This window comes from Microcebus murinus, chromosome 5, assembly GCF_040939455.1.
Source record: "Microcebus murinus isolate Inina chromosome 5, M.murinus_Inina_mat1.0, whole genome shotgun sequence".
NCBI lineage: Eukaryota > Metazoa > Chordata > Mammalia > Primates > Cheirogaleidae > Microcebus > Microcebus murinus.
The window spans coordinates 79,818,496-79,842,410 of record NC_134108.1 but is presented as its reverse complement, the minus strand read 5'-3'; the positions used below and the strand labels follow the sequence as shown (position 1 = coordinate 79,842,410).

At 34.3% G+C, this 23,915-nt stretch overlaps 1 protein-coding gene across 35 annotated transcripts in view; it reads left to right on the top strand.

Annotated features, from left to right (window-relative positions):
- RIMS1 (regulating synaptic membrane exocytosis 1) overlaps window positions 1-23,915 on the top strand; it is a 477,545-nt gene that overhangs the window by 176,700 nt on the left and 276,930 nt on the right. For 33 of the 35 annotated variants that reach the window (XM_076003214.1, XM_076003213.1, XM_076003222.1 and 30 more), the window contains exons 3-4: window positions 13,786-13,999; window positions 16,578-16,589. In XM_076003214.1, the coding sequence (XP_075859329.1) occupies window positions 13,786-13,999; window positions 16,578-16,589 (226 nt within the window). Of the gene's footprint in view, window positions 1-13,785; window positions 14,000-16,577; window positions 22,917-23,915 lie in introns of those variants that run through there. The other 2 variants (XM_076003236.1, XM_020287127.2) reach the window with 2 other exon arrangements.

Below are 23,915 nucleotides of genomic sequence, written 5' to 3'. Positions count from 1 at the left end.
GTTCCTTCATAGAATCTGTGTTCTAATGACCATTTAACATAATCTTCACTTTTATTTGTATCATGGACTCAAAACTTGTCTGGGCACAGTGGCTCGCGCCTGTCATTCCAGCACTCTGGGAGGCCGAGGCGAGAAGATCGTTTGAGCTCAGGAGTTTGGGACCAGCCTGAGCAAGAGCGAGACCCCGTCTCTAAAAAAACCTTGTGACCACTGAGGTTTGGTCCTGGAACAAGAAGAAACACAAAGGGACTGAAGACACCTTAACGGTTAACATAAGATTCCCATACAGGTGGTTACTGTGTATTCAGATTGCCTACACAATATTATTAGAACATATAAAATAAATGAAATTTCAGGTCAGTTCAAAGGGATTGAATGTACCAGTCCAGGTCTCCATTCATGCTGCAGTAATTGGCAGGTTTTACAAGTTGGGTAGGTGCCAGTGGGCACTTGATCCATTATGTCAACAGAGCATCAAATAAACTTAGGTATTTTTTAACTACGGGACAAGATATTGTCATATTTCTACATCCCTTTCTGTTTATCAGAGACAATTTTCTTTGGTGTCACTCAGCCAGAGAAAGTTGACGTCCTTCACTTGGTGTGACTTGGCAATAATTGTCTCTGATGGGGAGGAAAGATGCACAGCATGAAACAGAAAACCCAACCCGAGAATTGGGTTTTTGTAAAAGCAAACAAAACAAAACATGTTATTGTCCTGAGCGTACAAATTTGCATACCTGCACAGGCTCTGGGAAGATTTAGGGCAAGATAAAAGGGAGAAGTATCTGAACACTTTTCCCCACCTTTGTTTTCAGCTCTGGTCCGAACTTCTGTCATCTCTAACCTGGGTGGTCGCCAGGCCACCTGACCAGCTTCTGCTTTCACCCTTACCTGCTTCTATCACAAGCACAGGCGCCACAGGGATCCTGTGAACACACAGATTCAGTCATCTGATTCCTCCACTCAAACTCTTGCAGTGACTTCCCAGTCACCCAGAGTAAAAGCCGAAGCCTTCTGATGACTGACCGACAAGGGCGCCAATGCAACCTACCCCCTTCCTCCTCTGCCCTTGGTCCTCCTGGCAGCCGTAGGGGCTCACTGGCTGCCTCAGACTCCCCAGGCCAGGCTCCCACCTCAGCGCTTCACACTCGCCCTTTTCTCTGCCAATCCCGACTCTTCATAACTTGCCCCCCCCCACCCCCTTCAGGTCTTTGCTCACATTTTGCCATTTCAGTGACTCCTTCTCCTCAGAAGAAGGTAAATATGAACTTCACTTTCTATAGCTACAATTATTTTCAATATGCTGCCAAGCTTAACTGGAAGAGGGGCAAAGGGCAATACAACTTCAAGAGACAGGAGAGGAGCAGATTTCTTCTTAGGGTTACAAGGTGTCTTTCCTGGGCCACTCCACGGAATAGCTTTCAGTTCAATTAAACTCTAAATACTTAGTGATTGTCTATTAATTTACTGAGTTGGACAATAGAAGATGAGAACTGGCTTTTAAGGCTGAGATGATTTATCAGATGGGATAAAGCAAATACTCTAGAGAAATACCAAAAATATGTATAAAATAGGGTGTTGCTCATAAATGAAGTATAGCAAAGTGCCTTTTTTTGACCGATTGCTGCAAAATTGATCAGATTGTTGAGTTTGGAATTGTTTAATTTAATTGGATCATTACAGTGACAAAAAACTGCAAGATTTTCTGTCCAGAATTCTTATGTATTCTACTGAACTAAATGCAGTTCAAATTTAAAGTACCTTGATATTCAAATTTTTTCGTAGACAATGCAATATTATGAAAGGTAAAATGGACTGTTCTGAGCTTTGTGTGCACTGTGTTTAGTGAAAGCTGAATATAACACATTTTTAGTAATTAAATAAAAGATATTAAGTTTTAAAAATAGACTTGATTATTACCAGGCAGTGGCTGGTGAGGTAGAGGTTGTCTGGAATTGATTAAGCAGTGGTAGGGGTTCTAGGTTGCATGGGACAGATAAAGAGTACACCTGCATGTGTATAAATTAAAAAATATTTCTGATAGTTCTCTAGAATTATAGCTTCCATATTCTTCTATATTGGCAGTTACATTTGAATTATTTGCTTTATGATCTCCCTTTCATGGGAATAAAAGAGCTGAAGTTATTTACAACACCTGTTATATTACTTAGATGATAGTTAGGTCTTATATGCATATTAACAATATATTTTAATTAAAGGATGAAAACAGATGTCACCATTAGCAAATATAATGGGAAGGAAATTACATCTTGTCACTTGTCTTGAAATGCACTCCAGAATGCCTTAGAAAATACTGTACCTAATGATGGCTGACTAATTCCGTATACTGTGCAAGTGAGATTCAGGAAGCTTGTATCTCTTGGCTTTTAAAAATGAAAAAGAGGAAACTTTTTGGATTTACTATTCCTCAGCTATTCAATTTAGGCTTTAAAAGTAGAATATTTGATGGTGTTGCTTTCAAAAATCTGAACTCAATCTATATGTTTTATTTCCTAGTTCTAAATCCTATGTATATATTTCAATCCATTAAATAATGTTACATGTCACTGAACAAAAATCAATGTTTTATCTGATTTTTGCTATTTCCTTCATGCATTATAAAGATAGCTAGTGTTTTACTGAGTACTTACTAATTGTTCAACACCTCCCTAAGTGCTTTGCATATATTAGCTATTTTTCTTTTTCTTTTTAACTTTTCCTATGGGAAGACATGTATTGGCTATTTTAATCTTCACAACAACCCCATTAAGTAGATAAGCATTATTATTCCCATTTTGCCAGATGAAGACATGGAGTCTTAGAGTGTTAAATAACCTTCCCGGTCACAAGGCTAGTACAAGGAAGAGCCCAGAAGTGTTTTGAATTCAGAAAATTTGGCCTCAGAAACACTGGGTTCTGCTTTCTTCTCAAGTATTGGCAGTAATGTGGATTCCATCCAAAACGAAAGAAATGTGCTTGTGTTCTCATTTCCTGGGGGCAAAAAGCAGGTAATATAGTTCCCTTCTACACACAGGGTAGGGTTGGCATATCTTTATTATCCCCTCACTAGGGATAAGTGGGTGATGCAGAGCCTCTGGCCAGACAAGACTGGAATGTTACAGGTGGCTGTATAGAGAGCCTGGTCACTAGAACGGGTAAGCACGGACTTGATCAACAGGAGAATTTGTCCATGGAGACGGAGTCATTAGATGTTTTACAAATTAGGGAACATTGCGTTTCTCATTTATCCCCTCATGGCTCTGTGATTTCTGGGAAACAAAGCAGCTTAAAGAGCTTCATGGGACCATTGGCATTTAAAGGAATCATTCTAATCAAATATTAAAAATATAAGATAGTGATTCCTTGTCCAAGTAACATTGAATGAATAGTAACCTTTAGCCACCACATCCCAGATCGTAGTTTATCATCCCAAAGAAGAAAAAGCTACAAAACTCAGTTAACTCACTAATAAGAAGGATACATTCAATGTATGTAAATTTCTCAGTCATTAAAAGTAAAAGGCAAAACAAGTCTTTGACATGTTAGAAGTTTTCTATATATTATTCATTCACCCAGTATTTCAGAGAAGTGGAAATACTTGTGATTTGAGCAATTTACATTTTTCAGTTCAAAAGAGCCTAATGATAATACTCTTTCTAAATTTTTATATTTCAGAATTTCTTTTCTTTTTTTTCTTTCTGTTTGTTGTGAATTAGCAATGATCATAAAAAAAAAAGTGCTGAAAATTTTTCAAACAAAATTCTGTGTGCTTCCCTAGTGGTGGCTGTATCTCCCGGACTTCCCACAAAACGAATCATTATTGTGGGTTCATCTTTCACTCTGACTTTCATCTTATAAGGTGACCTTTTTGCCCCTCACCAGTGGTCTATTGATAGATCATCTGAGTCACTCATACTGATATCAATATGCCAGGAAATTCTGCCAATAATAGCTGCCTTCCAAAGTTATCAGCTAAGTGTACTCAGAAACTTAAAAGCAAAATACTTTCTTCCCTCATGTATTATCTATGTCTACATATAATAATAGCTAATATTTATTGAGCTTTTATCATGTGCTAGACACTGTGCTAAGCATTCTACATTGATTACCTCACCTCAATTAACCCTCTCAATAATCCTATGCACTTGCTATTATTATCACCAGCTCATAAATGAGGAAACTGAAGTACAGAGTTTAAATCATTTCTGCATAGTCATGAAGCTAAGAAATAGAACCGGAGTTGATCCTGAGCAGGCCAGCCCTAGCCCTATGCCTGAGTGACTATTATATTTAATCCCTTCCAAAAAGTGTCCAGTTGTGAAGTGAAGTTGGTTTTGTTTTTCTCTTCCTATGGTAATAAAGCAAGTCTGGTGAAAATAGTTAAGAATATAGCAAAGGCAAGGTTTACAGTGTGTTGTGCATTCCAGAATTTGCAGGTATGAACTGGTTCCTTAACACTTTGGCATGATCATATCTATTGACACCAACATCTTCTAAATTGCTAACACATGGATTTTACCCTTTATGTATTAGGTAGATTAACATGATCAAATGACACATTTTGGAAAAGTTTACACGGAATGTAATTAGACTTATTGAATATCAATCGATTACATATATACTATATAGGTGGCCTCAATATTACCTGTTAAGATTATTTTCTTAAAAATTAATGTCATTCCTTTTAAAAATTTCATTCCTAGTTACTCCTACGTTATGGTTTCTCATCATTTTATTTTTTCTTCTCTTGAATTTTATTCTGAATGAGATAACCTCTCTGTCAAAATATTAAAATGACCCTGTCTTGTACCAGGTTTTCAGTTTCAGACCCCCAATATGCCTCCAATATTAGAAAGCAATGAAACTGTTCCATAATCTAAAAAAAATATCTCTAGGACCCAACACATGCAGCACCTCACAACATTCAGGAGCACAGTGAGGGTATTTCTTGGGAGATAGAATAGAGCAAAAATTTAAATCTGTGCTCGTGGGCCTCCATGTCCTGAGATGTCTTCATTTAATGCTTACTCAGGAGTGGCCTCCTATGGTAAATTGAAGACAGAATTAAAAATAAATGCTTGACTAAAGTAACAGACTATAAGACACTCATAGCTAATCATCAGTTGGGCTCTCATTTTTCCTAAGTGTCATCTCACAGTGCTTTCAGAACACTGCGGGATGCTGATTGGATGAACTGCGTTTTTAACAGTGCTAAATAGGGGACCAAAAACTCCACCAACAATCCAACAATAGAAAAATATACAACAAATCCCTTAATATATAATTTTTTTAAAGGACATGTAGAATGAGAGCCTGCCACAAAAGAGCAGAAATTGCAACATTTTATAAATTTCTCTTTTGTTCTTTTTCAGCCAAATCTGAAAACACATTTTTCTAATAAGTTACACCCCCTGCTGATTGTACTATTTTTTTTAACACATTAGATGTTTTAAAGAAAAATAATTTAAATTTGAAAGAATAAATGTAAAAATAAAGTCTTTAGTGCCATCTGCTGGACATCTATAGTAAGTACAATGTATACTCATTTTAAAGTAAAGACCGAACATGCTTTTAGAAACAAACTGATAATTGTTTGAAACTGTAGCAATTTTTAAAGATTATTCAATAACATCTGGGTTAAATTTATAAATTACTGAAATTTTTAAAATGTGACCCCTGAAACAATATATGTTTGTTTAAAAAGCTTACATATACTAATATGCACATATCTATGGTTCATAAAATTGTAAGTTTTAAACAATGATGATGATATCAGGTTAAATATCTACATAATGTAATTTGAAATTTTTTCAGCATATTTCATACAGGTAATGCCTCAAATTTTGCATTGATGCTTAAAATTTAGTTATATGATGAAGATTATTTTTATGAAGTGAGATGAAAGATGTCTGAAAAAAAAAAAAGGGCTTCATTTTCAAGTTTATCCTTACTGTATGGAGTCTCTGCCACATGGTGGTCCCCAGATAATCTGCACCAAAATCACCCGAATTGGCTGCTAAAAAGGCAGGTTGCTGGAATTTATCCCAAGCCTATTAAATCAGAAGCTCTGTAGGTTTGTCCAAGAATTTGCATTTTAACAAGCTCCTTGGATAATTCTGATGCATATTAAGTTTGAAAATACCAAGGCAACACCCCTTACAAAGCAATAACTTTCAATTCCTTTAGCCATAATTAAAAAGAGTATTATGAAGATAGAATGCTGTAGTGGAAAATTGGAAATTGAGAAACTCATTGTCATAAACCGCTTTTTCTGACCTTACATAGATCATTTAAACCATGTCCCTAAGTTTTCACATTTATAAAATGAGGAAATTATACCCACTAATCTTACAGTTTCTCCTGTGTCTGTATCTTACTAAATATTTCCCCTCAACACTGGGGTTTTGGAATCCTCCCTTTATCTTGTCTCACCCTGAAAACAATGTTTATATGATGCCAAAGTGATGAACCCCAAGTCCTGGCAAAAAGTGTGAGACCATGGTTTCAAGCTTGTACAACCAGATTTCTTATATTTCAGGAATGATTCACAAAGGTTGAAGCAGAAAACAAAAGTGAAGGATAGAATGATTTACACTTCTTTCAAAAGACAGTCAACACGCTCCTGTAGAGAATAGCACATTATATTCCTCCAGTTGGTGTTAAGTGAAAAATTAATCTAAGTAAATTTAGAAAATTATTGATAAGTGAAAGTAAATAATACTCAGGTAAGGGTTCAAGTTGCAAAAGGAAGTTCAAGGGTGAAAGTTTCCTTTTACACTACTGTGAAAGTGGTAACACCTGAAATATATACATTTGCAACTGCAATCAGCTGCTTTTGCAGGATACAATATGCCTGTCATCTGTAAGTAACTTGTATTTAAAATAAGAATATATGTATAATGTAATATGAACATGCTGCAAAAATATAATTAACATATTTTAACCAAGACTAATTGTCCCTTTAAGCAACAACAAGAAAAAAAACTATTATAAGCCTGCATTAATTTTTTGAATAGAGCCTAGGTTACCTTCTGTTACACAAAATAAAGTTTTGTTTTCATGACCAAATTATATTAGCTTCGAAGTAGAAAAAGCAAATCTCGTGTGGGGGGATAGTTCCCATATACAAAAGGAAAAAATGAGAAAAAGATAATTTTCTGATATTTATCAAAAAGCCTTAAAGTAATAACATAACTGAAACTCAGTATCTTCTTATACTGTTTTCTTTGTGTGCCCAAAACATCAAGGAGTGCCTGTTATACAGCTGGAGTTTAATATATGTTTGCTGAATTGATTTTTGGAAGAGTCTACTGTGTTTGGTAACTAGTGAGAAAGTTTGATACAACTGTAGCATAACATGCATGAGAAGACGTGTGAGAGATGCTGATAGATAAGTAAGAGCTTTATATTCCAGCGTAAGGAACTGAGCTAGCTCAGAGATCATATGTTAGCAGTAGATTGACATAACTGACTCAGTTTATAAGGAAGATCATTCGGACAGTATGAAAGATGCACTAGAGTGAAGAAACCCCATTGGCAGGAAACCTAGGTAGAAAGCTGATAAAATAATCCAAGCTAAGAATAATGAGGGTCTTTGTCACAGGTGGTGGATTTGCGCTATGCATTGAATCACTACAGAAAGCGAGTTTTGGTTTTTTGTTTGTTTGATTGCATATGTGCCTTGTATCCGAGTCTCACTTATACCTGAATTTGCTGTCCTCCCAGCCTTTTTACTAGATAAAATGGACTGGGCAGACACTAGTAGTTGCTTATGGGATCTGGATCTAACAAAAAATATTCCCGGTGGAGGCAAAATGCTTCTTATAGCAGTGTATTCTTAGTGTATGAAGAGGAAAAAGAGCGGGAGGGAGGGAATGAAGGAAACAAGGAGAGTAAAGGGGAGAGAGAGAATAAATGGGAAAGGGAAATCTTAGATTCAGGTATTGCTCACCTGAGGTACAGTGAAAGGAATTAAGCAATTTGGCATAAATCAGAGGGTTGTAGCTGAAATGGAAGGCTGACTCACAATATCTGTTCCAAAATCCTTCTAGGGAGTCTGAATAAGAAGCCAGATATCTACAAACTAAATTTCACAAACTTCTGCAGCTAGAATCCCTGATGTGATTTAGGTTCCACCAGTCGGATGTACTTGCACGAGACTTGAATTGAAACTGAGTTAGATGGAGAGCCCAGCAACATACTGGGCATCATTTGCCTGGGACCTCTTGATGTGGCTCTGGTGGTGGCTTCCAGATCAGGCACCTCACCTGAGGTGGCGGAATACCAGTGCCAGCCATTTAACAGTGGCTTTCTGATTCTGCAGCTTCCTGAGTGAAGAACTTTGAGAAGCCAGTTTGTGGTTTTGTTTGGGGGTCATTCTGGGAGATCAAGCCAAGACCCCACTTCCATCCCCCTTCCAACAATTTCATAGCACCCAGATTCCATTATTTAATCTTTTTGCTCAAAAGACTGGGATGTTTGTTATTTTCGACTCAACTCTGATACAAGGGGCCATTTTTTGCAACCATCATTTAAAAACAAAATTCCGCCACTGATATTCATGGCAATTTTACCACTCCTCTATTACAGAGTGGAATCAAAGAGATATTTTCAATAAAAACATTTGGGCTGTGGAGACAAGAAACAGGTGTTTTTTTTTTTTTTTTTTTTACTCCAAAACTATATGACTTATTCTCTTTCCTTATAATTTGGTACATGTTGCCATAAACTACTAATTTATATTTCCAGGTAACTTACTTTCTAAATAGACTGTACATTCCTTGAAGTCAAGAATTGCACTTTAGAGTTGATATTAGTGTGAATCTAAGGTCAACGGTAGAGTGTGATGTCAAAGTGCTCACAAGTAAGACTCCAGCTTATCAGACCACCAAGTCTCCAGCTTATCAAACCAGCAAAACTTTGAATTTCCGTCATTATCAGGGCTCCCTCTTAGACATCCCCCATATCATTTGGAGGCTCTTGCTCTGTCCAACATTCTCAAAAGAACTCTCCTGTCTTTGATCTCCATGTCACTAACTTCACTGGTTCTTGATAGTGCTGACATGCCCAAGTTGATGAAGGGAACACAGGATGGTGCCCATCTGTATGTCAAGAGTGAGAAGGGAAGCATAGGCCATGCTTACTGCTTTCAGTCCCCATGCCCTCACATCACTTATGTACATCCCAAAGCAGTCCTCCATCTCAGGGTGCTACATGCAACTACCCCTGTCTTTATCTCAGGGAAAGCCCTCATCTTTCTTCAGTACCCACCACTTGAGCTTTTAAAACTTTAAAACACTAGCTCTCATCCCTTCCTCCTCTGGGAAAATCCAACTCTATTTGCTTAGGCTTCACAAAGGAAAGCCAGGAAGAAAGGTGGAATTTTCTTCCAGTTTCTGACTACTTTAGGGTTGAGAAAAGGAAAAACACAAGGTAGAAATAAGTGAGGTGCTGTGCTAATTACAAAGATTTCTCTGCATTGCCCTGTTATCATTCAGTCATTCAACACATACTTATTAATTGGTAAGAGTGTCATCAATAGCTGCCTGTTTAAATTATTTATTTTGCTTTCATATGATGTTATTTAACTTTTTCAGACATTGACAAAATGAAATTTAGCTTTTTAGGCGTTCATCTTTATTTTCTTCAAAATATGTACCATTGATCTCCCAATTTGTATACAAATGAAATCTTAGAGTTTCTTGAATTAAATGCTCAGTTATTAAGATAATGCAATGATGATTATATATAGTGAAACAATGGAAAACATCATATCCAGGGTGAAAACCCAAGTTTCAATATCAATACTTTTCTTTTGATAACATTGCATATTTTATAACACTCTCCATTTTCTATATAGACAATTTAAATATGTGATTTGTCATCAAACATTTTGTCAACCTTACTAATCAATAAGAACATATTGCTAATTCTAAAACTGAAATGTATAAATAAATTTCACAAAAAGATTTTACATTTGCAGTTGCACATTTACTGTAATATTGTATAATAAAATATGTATTTCCATTTATTATTCATAATGGAACACTGTCACAAATTTGATATGGATTAAGGCATTAAAACATCAGATACAAAAAATAAATATGCTGTTTATGGTTTCCCTACCAGTATCTTGGTTCCAAAGGCATATTTTATTATGAAGACAGCATCTTGACAGTATGAGATATCAGAGTAATGTAAGGGGAATGTGAATTGAGAAGAAGGCATTAATGTTGGTTTTTAAGAGAGCAATTTAATAGAGCATTGCAGATCATGGAATAGGTATATTTAAGAAAATGGGAGTAACGAATGCTGTTTCTCCCTCTCTCCCTTTCTTCCTTTCTCTTCTTTCCTTCCTTCCTTCTTTCCTTCCTTCCTTTCTTTTATAATGTTTGCTTGTAAAAAGAAGGATTACAGTAGGAATAAGTTGGAGAGGTTGACAGTGACCTGAGTTGGGCTTTTTCTTTCAGTGCAGAATAAGGGAATCCTATTGGTAAATAAAGGAGGAAAACCTAAAAAGGAAGATTTCAAGAGGTAAGGGAGTTCTAGGCTGAGAAACACGATTGTTCTTCTCTCATTCTACTCCCTGCTGGGATGTCTCAACCAGTAGTATAAACATGGCCTATGGCTGAAACCAGTAAGGGATTTCTAACGCACTTGATGGGAGGGTACAGATAGGTGCAGGCAGGCAACCAAGGGCCAGCATCCAGGAGGACAGCCCTGGTAGAGTTTGGAATGAAGCCTGTGTGAGTGGTCTCCCGAGCTTTGGAATGAAACAATTGGCAAAGAGCTGCTGCAGGCCATTTAGGTATAGGCCAGTCGCTCTAGGAGAACACTGCCCCCTGGTGGCTGTGTTCGTTAGGAACTACTCTAAGCTCTCCTATGGAGAAAGTGAGAAACTAGACACCTCACCCTCACCTCAATGGAGAAGCCTCATCTTACCAACTCATGTGCTGTAGCCTACTAGAGATGGCACTATTGCTGCCTGCAAACCTGTCACAGTCCGGCCAGGAGACCCTGCAGTCTAAGATGCATGAGCACTTAGGAAACCTATACAAGGATCACAAATCATACAGAAGAGTATTGTATAACATATATGTAAATCATAAAAAAAAAACCTAGATCATATTCTTAGGATTTTCAGTGTTTTGCGGAAGTATGATTTTTTAGGATATTTTGTCTTTTATATTAACTTGTTTGTAATTTCTTTTTGTTTTTTTTCTCAAAACGGCCTAAAAAAATACATATGTATATATATGTAAATTTTCCATTCAGCCAATATGTACTTGTATTTGCTACTATTAAGGAGGAATATATCTTAATTATTTACTAAACTGTGATGTCTAATACATTTTACTGTTTGGCAAAAGAGAGATGTCTTGTCCAGAAATAGTAATAATATACGTTAAAAAATATTAAGTGTTCTATGAATGATGATACAAAATGCTATGAGATTGCAGTAAAGTGAGGTTTTACATCAGTGGTCAGTGCCCTGTATATATATGCAGTACAAATATTTCATGAAATATATTCCCATTTGATTGGTCCCTTTAAAATATATAAAACTCATTTATGTTTGAATTTAAAGACACAGTGAGGCTTTGGTTTTCAAACCATTATATCTTAGTAGAAAGCATATACTAAATCAGGAGTTGACAAATCAGTCTATAGGCCAAATCTGACCTACCAGCTATTTTTGTAAATAAAGTTCTGCTGGAACATATCTACACTATTCATTTATATAATATCTATGGCTACTTTCCTGCTACATCAATAGAGTTGAGCAGTTGCAACAGAGACTACATGACTCTCAAAGTTTAAGATATTTATAATCTTGTCTTTTACTGAAAAGTTTGCCAACACTTATACTAAATTATGTTTTGTATTATGGATCAAGTTAATAGGGAAAATGTTTTCCTTAGCCTAGCTTTCTCCTTCTCATTTATATTTACTTATATAGATTTGATTTGGTGGTTCTCACAATAAATATTTATTCATATACTCTCTCTGTTCTTAGAGTTTATTTCTGTCTCTTTGATGAGAGATATTTCCTTACTTATATTCCTGAATAATTATTTTTGTTAGTAAAAACAATAAGACCTCCAATCCTATTTTGTAACGTAACTTTTGAAATTATAGATATTCACAGTTGTTTTCTACCAATTTGTTCCTAGATTAATGGTACTAAAATATAAAATTTAATGTATCAAATAAACTAATAAGTTGAACAAATATTCTTAATTTTATTCATTAAGTAAAATATCACATATATTCCCCTATGAAGTGATGATATTAGCTGGCCTTTACATTAGGAAGGCTTTAAGTTCCTAACCTACATTATGTGCTAATGCTAGTATGTTTGCTTTAATAGCTGGAATTAAATAGCAAAGGTGTCAATTGGAAAAGCAGGAAGGGGATCTAAGAATTTTAAAAGTAATCATTAAAGTTCTGCTCAAGAGCTGTTAGATGTTAAGGGGAAAATATAATGAAATCCCAGTACCTCAAACGCTACAGTGCTTGGACCTAGCTTATTTGACTGTGTTTCCAGGGTGTACTAGCTCCCAACAGTTGTCTTAGATGGAGAGTATCAAGCTAACTGCCTGAATTAGGAATAGCATCAGTGTACTCTTCATCCTAGCGAACACTCGAATCCAGCAAACTAGCTCTCAGATACACAGATGAATTTGATCAACCATTTCCCAGGAGTTTCTTTTTCAGTGAAATGGCCAATGACTACTGGCTAGGCTTAGCACAGCTCTCTCTGATCTCATTTACAAAGTCAAGACATCCTTTCACTGGGGGATTCACTGGACGTCACAGTGTTCTGTTCAGAATAGCAAACTACTTGTAGACATTTAAGATTGAAGGATTTGAATTGATGGAGAAGGGAGGGGACTAGAATCATATTAAGTGTGAATATTCTTATGGGAAATGGTTTGGCTCAACAACTTTAGTTGTCCCACCGCCACTAGTTATCAATAAAGAGTGGTAGCATCCCTCATACACATAACCTGATTGAGATCAAGAAAAATGAGCATATATAAAAATCTGTGTATCTGCAAAGTGTGGCTCATAACTTTCAAAGTGACACTGAAGGACTAGTGAGCTCAAATATAATGTGTAAGCTAACTTTCTCTATACTGTATTAAATCAGATGCTTGATGCCAAATAGATAAGTAGTCTCCAGGAATAGAAGCAAAGGAAGAAGATATTTGTGGAAGACAGATTGCCTAGCAATGTAGTCTAAAACAGTATTTTTCAAAGTGTGCATCGTGCTCAAATAATAGATCATGGAATCGATTTACTGTGGCAAGCTTATTTTTGAATTGTTTTAAGTATTAAACTTAGAATAGGATAGAAAATGTCAGAGTACATCATATATAGTTAGGCTAAATATTTTTTGTAATTTTTGCTTCAGTTATAGGCACACATTGTAAAGTGTTAAGTTCCTAGTTGAAATATTTTGAAAGGCACTTGTCTAAACGAAGCAGAGGCACGGAGTAGATACAGGAATTCCACTTCTGGGGACAAACAGCGCTTATATAGACTCTATTTTTGCAGGGTTCAGTGCTAGTTAGCAAAGCCAGGACTAGTGGAATTCATGCTAATGCATATCTTACCTTTGAAGGTAAGATTAATGGGGAGAATAGCTTTGGAGGTTTTGCTTTAGTTCAAATGGCTACATTTCCATTTTGTTAGGAATAACTCTATTTGGTAGTTCTTTTTTTTTTTTTTGCCTTGTATCGTTTACTTAGTTTGCTACCGTTTTCTCTTTTTGCCCAGGAGATTGCATCAACAGTTTGAAAGCTACAAGGAACAAGTGAGAAAAATAGGGGAAGAAGCGCGGCGTTATCAAGGCGAGCACAAAGATGATGCACCAACGTGTGGGATCTGCCATAAAACGAAGTTTGCTGATGGGTGCGGCCATCTCTGCTCCTACTGCCGCACCAAGTTCTGTGCCCGCTGCGGAGGCCGCGTGTCTCTGCGATCCAACAACGTGAGTGTTCCGTGAATATAAGGCACACTGTGGATGCGAATAAAAACCATTATGCCTCCCAAGCATGAGAACACATGCATGTTAGAAAGCAGACATGTGCGTAAATATACACATTAACATGCCACTCCCTTGTTTTATTCTTGTTTTTTGTAAAATTCATCTGGGTAGTGGGATAGGGATTCATAAAAAGATACTTTCCATGTGTGTGGATCTTGATGCATGATTTCTATTCAAAGTCAACAGTGGATTACCTGGAAGGGTAAATTTATTTTCTGAAGAATACAGTAAATGAAGATTTAGCATCTTCATGAATTATAGAACTCTTAAAAGTTATGACCAGTTCTTCTTGTAAAAAAAAATGTTTTAACTACTTTTAGGTTCTGCAACATTCGCTTTCAGATTGAACAAAGGTAAAATGCAGGATGAAACTGTCATATGTTAAGTAATGGATTAGCCTCTATGAGAGTAATTTTAGATTTACTAGCATTAAAGAAATACAGTGCCAAGGTTTGTCTCGTGGCAATCAATTAGAAATTTAAGGAGTATGTCAAAATATGCTTTTTGAAATTTTGATATTTGCACTTCTCATTTTTCTATGAGATGTATTCTTACCTGGTGCAATTTCTTTTTGTGGGCTAAATAAGAGATACTCCTCTATTAAGTGAGTGATTTAAATAAAGGCAATTTTTTGAAACCTTAAGATGCTAATACAGTAGGACCCAGTATTATTATTTATGAAATACTAGAATAATTCTAATAACTATTTAGTTCAAAATACATTTTAATGTTGTACTTTATCATAGTCTCTACATTAATACAGTAGAATTATTTATAAGAAAATGTGGGTTTTCTTTGATATAGATTTGCAGCATAATGCAAAAGTTACAATTATCATACAGCTAAAGAATTCCTAGTGTTCCTTTAAATAATTTCTTATGTTATCTAATCATGAATAGAATTTAATATAATACAAACTCATGTTTAAAAGTAACAGGAAACCTTTTTTAAGCCCTTTTGATATTCTCCTAATTTGGAAGATCACAGTTAAAATTAAAACAAACCTCCTAATCAACATTATATTATTTGGTAGTTTAGTTGAGGTATAAGTAAGATATTCTAACATCTCTTACAGTAGAATTAAGGCATTGAATATAATCAATATATTTCATACTTTAAGGTGAGATTATTATTATCTCTGTGGCTTTAGAATGATAATGGGCTTTTCTGAACACCAGTTTCTTTATCTAAGAAACTGAATTCTAACAATTATCTTGTATAGTTGTTATGAGAATTAAATAAAATAATTAAAATCTAGGTCATTACTATATGCACATTTAATTTTTCTTTAGATTTTATTCTTTAGACTATGTAAGTTTTTGTTCTCCTTCCTAAAGTGATTTGTTAGAGTTAATCCTCATATGCTGCCTTAAATCCTTTCTAGAACAATTGTGGGTATTAAGGTAATGTCTGGCAGATAAAATTACCCAAGATCTACTGGTTAATTTCCCCTTCTTTAGTGTTCTTAAATACACTATTCTGGAATATATTCTCAAAGGCAAAACCTGGAGGTGATAATATTTAACAACCCACATAGTAAGGGCACTATTCAATCTGAAAAGATGCTGGCAGTGAACAAACAGGTGCAGATCAGCTGAGTGTTAGAGCTGGCTAGGCACCCATTACTGTTGAATGCTCTCAACTTCTCATGATAGGTTTAAGCAAGCCAATCCTAATACAGTTAATTATTGAGATATTAAAATCATGAGGGTCAAACTCAGGTTTTTGAAAGGAGAAGGTGTTTAAAGAGAATTAAGTGTGGGGGTACTTAGGCATCAGAGAGGAGGCTCAGACCTATTGAAATTCACCCATCCTTACCCAACCCATCCAATTTTGGAAAATATTTAAAGGAACAAAATAAAACAAAGCACAACTTAAGATATTTCAATTTGAGCATAAGACAAAAACATCATATGCAGTTTGTTTTTCCTATAACATAAATGTTGAAATGTGTATCAAAAATAAACATTGCCTGTGTAATAATTTATGACTAAAACAGTTGACATATTTCCCTTCTCGTTCTTATTTATTACAAACATTTTTCATTCTTAGATTTTTTTTCAGATTGTGACTATAAATATTTTAACTGTGATTTAATAAAATTATTTATACAATTGTATGCACTTTAATAAAATATTTCTTTTCAATAATAGGTAAACTACACGTGGCAGAGAAATAACCTTTCTTCCTGAAGAATATTTTAAATGTATATTTACTAATTCAGTTCTAAAAATTTCAGAAATTATCGTGCCCAACTCTTGTATCTAATATATATAGCAGGACTCATATATGTGTATTTTCAATGAAGAGTTGAATAATGTCTATTTTTTGAGGAAGAGTAAACATTTACTTTTCAAGTGTTTTCAAATATTTTCAAATGTCAAAATACCTGTGTTTTAACACTTTGAAGAAACACATAATGTTTTCATAAAACCAGTTTATTAATATATGGCTCATTTTTGTTTTTCTCTTCTTCTTTTTCTTCTTTCTCTACTCTGCTTCCTTGGATGCTTTCCCAAAGGAGGACAAAGTGGTTAGAATCCATGCTTTCTTTCCTATCATTTATTATAATATTGTTGTGAACTTTATTAAGTGAATGTGGCACAGTGAAATTAAATGCTAGGAAGAGCTCCTTCCAGTTCTCATTTAAAAAAATAAGATGAACATCTAGGAGCATTACGGAATTTTATATTAATAGGTAAATTCTATTAATAGGGTAGACTGAGTTCATGAAGACAGTGAGGTTTTAATATGATTTATATCATTGTGAGCTCATTTGTTTTCTTAACTCTTTCAATTTTGATGGTTTTTCTACCTGCCTTCAGGAACAATAAATTTTTATGGGCTCTACCTTTCTCAGCACTAGATGCACAGGCAGGTGATTTGAAACTTTATTGCAGAAGTACTGATTTAGGGAGAATGGATCAAATTTCAATCAAGAGCTCAAAATATGATTATTTGTAGAACACAAGTAGCAGAGTTGTCATATTGAACCACATTTTTCCCTTTTCTTTTCTCTCCTGTGAAAAAATTTCTCCTTAGGGAAAGGAAGGGTCACTTTTAACTCTTATCAGCAGTAGAAACTGCAGAGGCTGTTTGTAGTTGGGAAGATAGGCTCCAAATGGAACCTTCAGTCAGCCTCTCCTTTATATACATATTATACACCATGATTTGGTGTAAATTACAACTTCCTCACAGCTCATTAATCTCCCAATATGAGACTGAGGGAATGAGTATTTCAGGTTCAATATATTAACTCAGCTGCCTTTGTTCAATATTTTTAAAGCATAAATGATGCACTGCAGTGCATAATTAGAAAGCATGACATTAAATTGAACATTGATCTGTGTTTTTAAACTTGATGCTAGCATATATTCATCAAATTTTTCTATGAAAAAGAAATCGGGTTGAAAAATTATATAGGGTAGTCTATTTTCACTAATTTTTTTTCTGAACTGTTGGTGGCATGTGGGATCATTTTAGGAGATACAATTTTAATGCAATAAAATAGTATATTTTAAAAACTATAACTAGAATATTACACCTGTGGCTCCATGAGTATTATTACTTTGGTATTAGTACTTTGGAGGAGACTATATTTTTAATGTGGATAATTTTAAATTCCTTTAAAGCATAAAAGTGTAAGTAAATAATAATGCTGGTGTTATGCAGCCTTGGTGGTAAGACTTCAGCTACTCCTGTAGGGTTGGCCAGACTCATCCCTTTGACAGCACTTCCCATGACAGCAGGCTATTTGTGCTTATTATGATTACTGTGCAGTGAAGATACAGGTGGATTTTGTGGTTCTTGCACTAAAAATAGAGGGAAAAACCTGTAAAAGACAATCACTTTTGATTAGTTTTTTTCATTGCAATTAGAATGCATACATCTACTTTACTTTTAAGTACTTTGTCATAACTTCTTAAAAAACCTTTTTAGCCTATTGAGGTTGTTCAATGAATTGCTTTTCTAGACCAGGGAAACTGAAGCCAGATTTTGTCACAGTCATGTTAGAGAGAATAACTGAGTATTAGACAAACTATTTAATTGGCAGTCCTTTCTCTATTCCTCTGAGCTCTTTTATTTTTGGTAGAGAAATTATAATGTGTCTGTGTGTGTGTGTGTGTGTGTGTGTGTGTGTGTGTGTGTGTGTGTGTCTGTGTGTGTGTGTCTGTGTGTGTGTGTGTGTGGTCTTGTTATGGGTGGAAGGGAAGAGAAATAAGAGTAAATAAACTTTTTTATAAGCAATCTTTATTTTGATCTATATAATAATAATGAATTTTACTTGGTACATTAAATTGGTGAAGAAATATAATTAAAATATTAGATATGAAGCATTGAAGACACTATATATGAAATACTGATATGAGGTCTTAAGGATAGCTAAAGTATAAAAATTATACATTAAAATGATATTAATTATAATATATTTTTCAGCCAAGGAATATTTTATTTTAAAACTTCACCCTTAGCCTAAATCTCCTCATCTAATAATAACTTGGAAGATTGTGTATTTGCTTATAAAGTAAGTGGCTGCCATAAAGAATCACTTTGCAATGGATATATGTAATGGTTTATAATAGGAAGTTATTCTGCACAAGGGCACACTCTCATTGGTGAAATTATGATTTTTTTTTACTTTATTGGAATCCCTCTTCTAAGCCTAAATATATAGAGATGTTGTAAAACTCCCTATAGTCTATTTAAATTGCTTTTATCTTTGTTTTACTATTTATTTGGTGACAAAGAATTATGTTTAGATAGCTCCATTGATAACATTAACCCTTTGCTGCTACTAAGCTGGCTGAATTGAATCTTCAAAATTCAATTCCTTTGGGATTTCCCATGAATTTTCATCAATATTGTTTGGGTTTTTTTTTGGGGGGGTGGATTGGTTTATAAATATAGCAACAAAAACGAACTTGCTACATTTCTAATTTATATTTTCACAAAAAGTTAGGTTTTATAAGTTAAGAATATTTTACAGTAAGTATCAGCATGACTCTGAAAAAAACAGAACCCCTTCATTTGCTTGTTCTTTCAAAATGTGAAATCTGTACATATTTACCTTTTAAATATCACATATAAAAATACTTTTTTAATATCAAGGTAATAATAAGGCTCTACATTTATAGATCATTAAATATGAAATGTCCTATTTTGAATAAAAACTTTAGTGTGTTATATCTCAAACAAGAAGCAGTACAATTAATCAAAGTATGTGCCTAAACTATCGACACAATTTTGCCATCTTAATGTAGCTTGCTTATGCCAGCAGTGAAGAATCCTGGAGAGCAAGTGGCGATGAAATCATAAAAGGCGTTTTCCACAGCTTGTTGAGAATTGAGTATTTTTCCTTGCAAAAAGTGGTCCAAAGCCTAGAAGTGGTAGTCAGTTGGTGCAAGGCCTGGTGAATACGGTGGATGACAGAGTTTCCAAGTCCAGCTTCTGTAGTTTGATCAGCATAGTTTTTTGCAACATGTGGTCTTGCAAGAGAATTGGCCTGTCTCTATTGACCAGTCTCAGCTGCTTAATCACAAGCATCCTCATCATTTTGTCCAGTTAGTTGCAATAGACATCCATGGTAACCAGTTGACCAGGATTCATAAAGCTGTCGTAGATAATACCAGCACTGGACCATCAAACAGACACCATTAGTTTTTTTTTTGTTTTTTTTTTTAATGAATATTCAGTTTTGGACTGTGTTTCAGTACTTCATCATTATCCAACCATTGTGCTGAATGCTTGCAATTGTCAAAAACAATTCATTTTCCATCAGATGTAATGATGTGGTGTAGAAATGGTTCGCCCTTAGGTTGTCACAGCAAAGAAAGGCAAGCTTTGAGATGGTTTCTCTTCTGATGGTCATTTAATTAATGTAGTACCCATCTATCCAGCATCTTTTCTTTGCCAGTTTGTTTCAAATGGTGCAATATTGTTGAAATAGTAATGTCAAACCTTGCTGCTAATTCACTCATAGTTTGCTATGGGTTCTCTTCCACTACAGCTTTCGACTTGTCATTATCCACCTCAGTCTCAGGTCACGCACAGGAATACTGTGCGTTCATAAGCCACTTCCTTCCCAAACATTTCATTGATATTTCGAGCTGTTTGCACTGCATTGATTCCATGACAGAACTCATATTCAAAAATAACACGAATTTTTGACTTATCCATAGTTTCACAAAAATTGCTCTAAAACAAAAGTTGAAGGATTATCACAAGCCAAACCATGCATTTGAAAGACTGAGGATGTATCTTCATAATAACATAAAGCAAGAAGTGTCAAAATGAAATGTCAGAAATATTGACTGTCAAAGTTAGTAGTTAAGTACATTCCATAGTACAAAGTTACAATTTTTTAAACATCTCCTTATAACTTTCCACTGGTGTTTGTTTTTAGACATTATCCTAGATAATGTGTTGATAAAACAAATGTATTTCCATTGGAAAAAAACGTATAAAAGGTGGGAGTTGGCTGGGATAGGACATTGCGACTGAGTTTGAAAATCAGCTTGTCAAAAGGTGTTATCTGTGGGATGATTGATTCTCAACAGCATTAAAAACTTTGCACTCACAGACTGTACTCTTAAATATTACAGCGATGACTTGGGGTTTTATTCTCTTGCTAGGATTAGATAAAGGCAAGCAAGCCACTAAAATCATAATCATTTAAAAAATGATTTGCATGATTGCATTAAATATTTTTTCTTATTATGAAAAATTTCAGAATTATCCATATTTAGTTCATGGCATGATGAAGCATATGATCCTAATTTACAACCTTCAATCCTTTGAAAAAATGATTGTAAGAGTTTGCCTGGACTCACTTTTACACTTTTTCTTCTGAGATACTTTGATGGATTTCTCGGACAGAAGTTCTCTTAGAGATTATTTCCAGAAAGATAATATAGATCTATACAAGAAACTTAATAAATATAATAATAAGGAAATATTAAAATTTATCAAGAGGAGAACTTTAATTTGGCAACTTGGTTGATTAGATTTCTCAAGTTCTCTTGTCTGGTTTTTCTGTGCTTATTGTAGAGGGACTAAACCATCAAGTTGCAAAATCTTTTATGTGAGATAATTCAGAAAGCTGTGAATTTTTTATTACAAATTTGTTTTTGAAATTTGCTACACTGTTTTTTAAGGAATTTCAATCTATTGCACTTAGCATTACTAAATATTCTGAAAATGTTTTCTAACATTCAATAATCAGGAAGTTTATAGTCCTTGACAGACTTGATTTTGTCCCCCCCCCCATCAACATTTAATACAGTTATAAAATATGTTTCAGAAATTTGGCAAATTTGGCAAATATATTAAGTAACATTATACTTACCTATGTAATTATTAATTATCTTTACCAGCATTCTTTATTTTTTTGTTGTTGTTTTATATTATCATCTGGTGCTGCTTTCTACTTCAAAAATTTCCCTCAGTGTTTCTATAAAGTGGGTCTTCTAGCCAAGAACTCTATCTTGGAGTATATTTAATTCACTTTCAGAGAAAGCCTTGTTGGACATAAGATTCTTGGTTGACAGGCTTTTTTTGTTTTTGTTTGTTTCTTTCAGCACATTCAATATATTATCCCACTGCCTTCTGGCCTCAAATATCTTTGATGAGAAATCAGCAGTTAATTTCACTAAGGTTCTCTTGGACATGATGAGTAGATTTTCTCACGTTACTCTTAAGAATTTCTTTTTGTCTTTGCCTTTTGACATTTACTATGATGTATATGTGTCTGGGTTTAGAGGTCTTTGTGTTCCTCCTGCTTGAAATTCATTGAGTTTGTTAGACATGTAGAAAAATGTTTTTCATCAAATTTAGAAAGTTTTTAGCCATTGTAGCAAATTTGGACACTGATCACCATCCCCACTCCTGGGGCTGGTTTTTGTTTGCTTGTCTGATTCTTTATTTGTTTAGTGAATAGCTTGTACTATTTCAGTGTAATCTATTTTCCCTGCAGTGTGTAGCCTCTGAGGTAAAGCTTCAACTCTATAAGTGAAAGCTGGGTGATGGAAGGGAGCCCCTGACCACTCAACTGCACTTGCCTATTATAATGGAACTTTTGCAACATGGAGCTGAAAGTAGTGATAAGAAATTTTGGCAGCCTTCCCCTTTGTGATAGATACTATAGCCCTTGACTAAGAACTGGTGATAGAAAAAGCCCATGTTCTTGGCTGAACCCATCTAGAATAGAACTTCCATCTTGATGAATTTAGAGGGGAAAAGGAAGGGAGATTGTTGTGGCTCAAGTGCCACAGACTCTTACTTATAGAAACTTAGTAGAAATTATTTAATACATGTTTCTCAATTTGCTATATGCCCTTGTAAAATTTCCAGATACTTTAAATGGCTGTTCTAAAAAAAATAATTTTTATCAGTTATAATTGTTTTGCTGGAGAAGGGAGGTCTGCAGAGATGCTCACATCACCATCCTAGAAGAGCTACGCAAATAGATTCTTCATAGTTTTGTGTTATTTCATCCATTCACTTATTTATTCATTTGTAGTTTTTCATCCTATCAGGAGTCTTATATATAATTATTTTTATCTAAGAATTACTCTGTCAATCTTTTCAATAAATGCAATTTTGATGGTCATGCATGCTAAGATGCTCTCTTTCTGTTCAATTTAATATGAAAGTTATTTGGTATTTAAGAAAAATCAATTGCATTTAATCACTAAGCTTACTTTTATTTAACCAATCAACCACCAAAATTAATTATGATAATTAACAGCAAATTATTTTCCTTGGGTAACATGAACTCAGTTGTTCATTCATTTATTCAGGGACTTTTAGTTCTATTTTATCATGACTATGTTAGGTTGAATGGTTAATATAAATGTGTATAATAAACCATTTCTTATACAAATTTAATATTTAATAAATATAACTTAAAAGTTTGTGTCTATATGTATGTATTTATAGTATAAATATAATACTATATTGATGCATAACATTTTTATGGAATATTATATTAAAGAATAAATAGAATTCCCTAAAACTTCATCTTAATATACAGGATGAAAACTATTTGATAATTCAGTCAACACCCCTATCAAACCTCTCAGTAAAAAGAACAGCTTGTGCCTATTTGCTTCTAAGCTACAAGTCTACTTAGAACATGGCCATTCCTCATTTTCTATTTATTAGAGCAGTTTGGGAGATATTTTTAAAACTTTGTGAAATATGCTCCAAATTTATTAGAGTAGTTTTACAGATACTTTAGACACTTTAAAAATATGTTCAAAATCTTGTTGCCATAACTTAAAGTTAGATACCTGGATCTTGAAAAGTCCTTGTTTTCATATATTCCTATATTATGGCTTTTAATATATAAATGTATTCATTAGACAGTTTATTTTGTTGTGTAATATGTATATGCAATAGTTTTTCATACATGATAGACTTCAACAGCAAATATTTTGTTTTCAAAATGACATTTGAATGGCTTTATAATGTAGAAAAATAATTTTGAGCATTTAATTTATGAACATCTTCTAAAAGATTTAATTTTCAAAAAAATCAATCAAGTGTTTTTATTGACTAATAAAATGCTGTTGCAGCATATTATATGGGCAAAAATAGAAAAGTATATCTTCCACAGGGAAATATTATTACTTGTGACTCTTCAGTTACTTCTAGGAAATTTGAAAATGCCTATGTCTTTTAAACTACATAGAAATGCAGAAGACCAATGATGTCAGGCAATGAGCCAAGCATACAATTATAATAGTTTTCATTACAAGTTAAAGCAAGCAGAACAATCAAAAGGAGAAGATGCACTTGATGGACAATACCATAGGAGGTTTATAAAGAGGGCAGTAAGTCAAGCCCTAGGTTAATAGTT